Below are 6666 nucleotides of genomic sequence, written 5' to 3'. Positions count from 1 at the left end.
AGCATGAAATAAAAAATGGGAAGTGCATAAGAGAAATATTATTAAATAATAAAAAAATAAATATATCATTCCGGCATTAATGAACTTGCCAAAACCTTTTAATTCATTTAATATGAAATATAATAATAATAATAATAATAATAATAATAATAATAAAAAAAAATAATAAAAAATAATAATAATAATCATTTCGGCATTAATTAAATTAGCCTAAGCCTTGTAATCAAGAAACTACTAGGCCTATAATTAATAACTAGGCCTAAGGGAAGGGGAACCCCTTTGTGTTATTTCCCCTAATTTTTCCATTGTCTAAGTTCCCCTTAATTAAGGTAGGTTTTAGTAACATAATTAATAATAATACTAGAAATTGCAAATTGCAAGTGAAGTGCTGCAAAGTACAACTGCATATAAATGTTCTTCGAACAAAAGTATTTATGCGGGTCATATCAAGTGAAAATAATGAATAATAAAAATATAACAAATAATATGAGACATGACCCATTGTCTATATTAGAACACTCCTCATTGGGTAACAAAGTCGTCATTTTTAATTTTTGTTAAAAAGTGTCTATAGTGGTGAATTATCGTTTAGGTTTTTTAAAATAAATTTTCAAAAATTTCTATGTATGTGGAAAATGTAGTTGATTACCAAAGGTCACAATTTTTATTTTGAAGACTGCATGGTCTAGGAAGTGTACATTTTTTTATGTGGGCAAGTTTCCAAGGGCGGGTTTTTTAGGGGCGAGTTGACTGCCAAAGAGTGTTGCCAAAGTGCGAGCTAGCGTATTGATCACAAGTGCGAGACATCGCAATTGTGAGCCAGCGAGCCATGACGTCACGACAATAGATACGAGACGTTACTCGAGTTGTGCGAGGTATCGGCTGAGATTTGTGGAGTACAATTAAAAAAACAACTACAGTATAGTTCTAATAATGAATTATTGTGATGTTAAATAAACAATGTTAGCTATCAAGGAGCGACGTTGTTTTTTTATTGGGACCTTCGTCCCTTCAAGGCTAGGCCTATATACCATCCTAGCTAGTCTAGGCCTAGAGTAGGATAAGGCTAGCGCGACATGCGGACGTTGGTACGTGTTGGTTGGTGTACAAACGTCGCCTAAAGTAATTGATTTTACCGGGCAGAACGAAAGAAGGAAACTCGCTTTTCAGTCGTCTTAGGCCCTTGTTTTTTGACAAACAATGACCTTTCAGAAGTCAAATTGCTGTCAAGAATATAAATTGGCTGCTTCGCATCAAATAATGATAATAATAATAATAATAATAATAATAATAATAATAATAAACAAATAATAATCATTTCGGCATTATTTAAAAACCTTGTAATCAAGATACTATTACTAGGCCTATAATTAATAGGCCTCATAGGCTACATTCATTGGTTCTCTGCCATTTTAGCAGGTCTTATGGCATCCAGTATTTTAGAGCTGCCTATTCTCAGCTCTTCCCGTAATTTGAAAATAACTAGTTTGTCACCCTGTTTGTCACTTTTCTTCCTTTTTGTGCTTTCCCCTGAAAGCGGCCTTCCAAAACTGTTTAAACTAAGTGATCACATTCTCTTATATACATGACCAATCCAAACTTTCTGCCTATTACGTATAGTGTTTACTAGTTCTAGGCCTAGGTAATTATGCAAAACCCAGACCTAACTAAAGAATAAACATTTTCACAGTATTAACTCAAGTTCAAATAACACTTTTATTACTAGTGCAGCTAATTAATTATTATGTCATTTTAAACGGCCCATTAGTATTAGCATGGTAACATCAATGCATTTTTAAAATCAGACAGCGACGTTATCTCAGAAGTTGTTTTGTAGACGTTTAACTTTCGCGTTGATGACATTCTGACCTCCTGATCTCTGCAATATGAGATTTTCGAGTCGGGTCAGTCGAGACAGCCCCGGAGTGGAGTTTCATGTAAATGTTTCGTACGGAAAATCGCAACCGGTCAACTGACTCCTCACTTCACTTCACCGCCCTCAAACCCAAAGAAAAGCACTCTCAGAACAATGGAAAATATATTTACTATAATGCTTGGTACCGTATCAATCAACAATCAGAATAACGTTTGATATTTCTAAAGTATGACCACTTTTCATCTATTTGAAAATTTATTAATTACAATAATTTTTTTAGTATTTTCATTCATCGCAGATAAATTTTATAGAATTGTATACAACATTATTATTTTTTTTATATTCAAAATATTTTAGCTGAGACTTACAATCTCCTACTATCTTGTGAACATCTGTCTAAAACCAATCGAATAAACCCAAATTTATGTAAAACTGTGAACAATTTGAATTCTTCCGGCATGCGATGTAATTTTGCGTAGTCCATTGATCTGTTTTCATAATAATGATGTTTTAATTGCGTACCGTCCGATGATGTGTAAAACGGATAGAAACCATACAAGGAGATGTCATCGCATAAAGATGCTGCAACTGTATAGAGATAAAGACCTGACGATGGAAATGTTATGTTCCAGAGACTGCATAAATAAAAAAAAAACCATTGTTATTAACATAATATGTATACTACTACTACTACTACTACTACTAATACAGCACAGTAGCTACTAATTACTAATACGTCAGTACTGCAGCTACTACTACTACTACAATACTGCAGCTAATACAAATAGCACAGCTACTAATACTACTACTAAGGCAGTACTGCAGCTACTACTACCAGTACTACTACTACTTGCTGCGGTAGTGGCGAAGGGCAGGGACGGACTATTGCAAATGGAGGGTCTAAATCATCACATAGATGTGTATAAGAGACAGCATTATATGTCATTTTAAACGACCTATTAGTATTAGCATGGTAACATATTTTTTAGAAATCAGACAGCGACGTTCTCTCAGAAGTTGTTTTGCATTTTGTAGACGTTTAGCTGTTGATGACCTTTTGACCTCCTGAATTCTGCAATATGAGATTTTCGGCCCGAGTCGATTCAGTCGAGACGGCCCGAGTGGAGTTTCATGTAAATGTTTCGTACGGAAAAAAAAATCGCGCCCCGAGCAATCAATAGGCATTTTTCGTTTTGACTACGTGGAAAGTCTACTACGAACTAATAGAGCGTAACAGACATCTGCGCATGCTCACAAACCTTACTGGCTAAATCGGCGTTGTGACAGCTTCTGCGACAACCCCAATTTCTGAATTTGGCGTAGTGGCGACTACCCTAATATTGACCAATCAGATCACCGGATTGTTTGGCAAACTGCTGGTAAATTTTTTGTTGGGGTCATCACACAGGTACAGGTCTGTCTCTTATACACATCTAGATGTGTATAAGAGACAGATATATAGGTGTATGTGTGTATAGGCATAGTGTGTGTGTCTGTGAGCGTTTCAGTCAGTTGTATAAGAAAAAGTGCCTAGATGTTAAATTGGCATTAAATCTGCACGTATATCCTAGGTCTCCGTGGTGTAATGGATATGAGTCGCCCTTACAGCTGGAGGTGTCTTCTTCGATTCCCACAACAGATGCTTTTTTCATACAACTGATTTAACAAGAAACTTTTTGTTGAAGGGCTATGCTTGTTACGATTATACCACCTTGTTGCTATTTCACCACGGTTATTATTTGTCCATTTGTTTATCTTGTGTTTACGGTGCTATGCAGCAAACCTTAGATATTATTAATTACTATGATTTCCAAGCTGTAACCTATAATTAAGCTTTTCTAGCTAATCTAGCTCTACTATGAGTGAGCGTTTCAGTCAGTTGTATGAGATAAAGCGCCTGGGAGTTAAATCTCCACTTTTATAGGTCTTCTTGGTCAAATTTATGGCACTCGCCCTGACCGCGAGAGGTTGTATCGATTCCCGCCAGAGACACTACTTTTCATACAACAGATGTTTTAAAAAAAAACTTTCGTTGAAGGGCAATTCTTGATACGATCATACCACTTTTTTCCTATTTCATCACTGTTATTATTATTTATCTATTTATTAAAATTGTGTTTACGGTGCTATGTAGCAAACATTATTTGAATTTTATTTAATATGATTTCTAAACTGCACTATGTGTAAGCGTTTTAGTCAGTTTAATGAGAGAAAGTGCATGGGCGTTAAGTATACACGTATATACTATAATACGTCTCCGTAATCAAATGGATATGACACTCACTGTGATAGCGAGAGGCTGCAGGTTGGAATCCCGCCAAACATTTTTTTTTCATACAACTGATTAAAAATGAGCTTTTCGTTGAAGGGCTAGGATTGGCTAGGATTATGTCACCTTGTTTCTATGTTAGCACTGTTATTATCATTTATCCATTTGTTTATAATGTGCTTACGGTGCTATGCAGCAAACCTTATATAGGCCGTTAAATACACTCCTTAGATGTGTATAAGAGACAGATATATATATATATATATATATTTATATAATTATATAGGATATAAGTGTATATATATATAGGATATAATTGTGTGTGTGAGTGTATGTGTGAGAGCGTTTCAGTCTATTTCAGTCAGTATGTGTGAGCACTCAAGTTGTAATGAGAACTAGTGGTCTTTAATTCGTAATGATATCGTACGGTCATATGTAATATTCTAAACGGTCAAGATAGCGAGACATTGCATGTTCGATTCCCACCAGAAGAGGGAGGAGAGTTTAATGTTTATCTCTTTGTTGTATAATTCATTTAAAAAGTACATTTTCGAAGATCCCGTTTTGTCGTTTAATGCTGAAGGAGAGGGTGTAGGAGTCTGAGCGCTTCACATTACCGTATTATACACCGGTCATTGGATTAAACGCCTATAGAACACAAACCAAGCTCCCTGAGGCAGTATTCCATAACGTTGCAGCAGCTAAATCAGCACATTTTGGCATTTCACCCTACCAGGTACCCATTTATACTCCTGAGTGGAGAGAAACAATGCAGATAAAGTGCCTTGCCCAAGGCCACAAGTGGAATGCACAGCGGGGGGGGGGGATTGAAACCCCGACCTTAAGGTTGGGAAACCAAACCGTTCCTACTGCGCCAAACCACTTCCACGATATTAGATAGATATTATCGATAATATACCGCTAATACCTTATAATACGGCTTCTAATCGACGTGAAAGGGTATGCAATCTTTGGATTTATGTTGTGTTTTTGCAGCTGCGATAATACTCCGAGATAAGTTTCCTTCGATGTTTTACCACTAAGTTTGGAAAGCCAGATTATTGATTGGTCATAAACTTTAAACCTATTCACCATTTCTTCAAAACATGGATTCGATGAATTTTCTAAACAAGAGGTGGCAATCCGTGAAAGTTCATGATTTAATGAAACAAAGTCGTGTCTGTATCCAACGTCTTTTTCGAATCCTAAAATTGCAGCGATATTTGAACGCAATACAAACTCATGTGAATCGATTTCGCATCCACAAGAGCTATTGAGTAGGATGCCAGAATTTCCAATGACTGCACAAGACCGTTTTTTCGGAACTGTTGAAAATATCTTTGGAACTTCTTTCCATTTTGCATTTTGAATCAAAGTAATTGACAGCGCTTTAAAGTCATCTCTTGATTGTTCTTGATTTTTTCTCCTCTTTATTCGTTGCCTTCGTTGTTTCCTTTTTAGTTTCTTCTTTTTCATTGTTTGATTTTCAATCAAAATGACAAGTTCGTGTGGAAGAAGACGTCTCAACGAGTACAATCTAAAAATAGAATTGATAATTAATTAATGCATAGCAAACCAACAATAAGAAATTTTCTGTGCCATTACTTTATTTGGTGTTATCCTTTTCATCTCGTCTCAGTGGCCATAGCCCAGCAAACACAATACGCTAATAAGAAAAACAACGTCAGCAAAACGTTGCAACAAATTCTAATAGGTCTTTAATTACCGTTGTAAACTGCAAGTTTATAATCGTATTAACGTTATTAATACATAAATTTGAAATTTGTTACCTAGGAAACTTGTACACTTTCAGGTGATCTAACTTTATATATAGAATAAATGTGATTTTTAAAACTTTTTTCTATTCTAAATATTGTGCCAATATATCGAAAGTAATAATGAAGCGCCATGATACGTGTTATCACACCACACAGGTTAACTACGGTACGTTTTTGTCCGTTTACGCAAAAGTGTTCTAAGATAAAGATCTGTCTATGTTTAATGTCTACTTACGTTTTCTCGATTGCTGAATAACTAATGTTAAAATCGTAATTATCAGACGCATTAAACTGTTTAGACGTCCAGTAGTTTCTACAAAATAATTTGTTTACAATATTGTTTTGATTTGATTTGACTTATTCAATTTAGGCAATAAAATGACATTACAATACACATAGATACGAAATGAATATTAAAAGAATACCAATTCCAAGGATTGTCAAAGGAAAACTGAATCACTGTTAAATACACTCCTTTAACAGAATTTAACTTAAATCTATATCAATAAATCTATATCAATAATTAAAATATAATAATTAAGTATTTACCAAATCAAAATTAAATAAATTATAAGATTAGGCGGGAAGGAAAATAATGTTGAAAATTTTCCAAAAATAACACGGTCTAGCAAACAATCCGGGCCGGGGGCCCGGGGGGCTCACTCTTAATTATTTCTATACGGGTAGGTGCCGCATTTAAGGGGGTATATTTGAGGACTTGGTAGCACAAGTGTAGGAATTTA

The 6666-nt window shown here is 35.1% G+C and overlaps 1 protein-coding gene across 1 annotated transcript; it reads right to left on the bottom strand.

Moving 5' to 3' along the window:
- Positions 1–2240: 2240 nt before the first annotated feature.
- Positions 2241–6230, bottom strand: LOC117113689 (CMP-N-acetylneuraminate-poly-alpha-2,8-sialyltransferase-like). Its single transcript, XM_033257108.1, has 3 exons — positions 6159–6230; positions 5074–5682; positions 2241–2511 (listed from the first exon to the last, which is right to left on the bottom strand). Exons 2-3 carry the CDS (start codon positions 5619–5621, stop codon positions 2241–2243), a joined length of 819 nt encoding a protein of 272 aa, XP_033112999.1. The 5' UTR covers positions 5622–5682; positions 6159–6230.
- Between the last annotated feature and the right edge of the window lie 436 nt (positions 6231–6666).

Source organism: Anneissia japonica, unplaced genomic scaffold (genome assembly GCF_011630105.1).
Source record: "Anneissia japonica isolate Jap-2015-1 unplaced genomic scaffold, ASM1163010v1 scaffold2576_len324117_cov159, whole genome shotgun sequence".
Lineage (NCBI taxonomy): Eukaryota > Metazoa > Echinodermata > Crinoidea > Comatulida > Comatulidae > Anneissia > Anneissia japonica.
The sequence above is the reverse complement of the archived record's forward strand: the minus strand, read 5'-3'. Positions and strand labels throughout refer to the sequence as shown.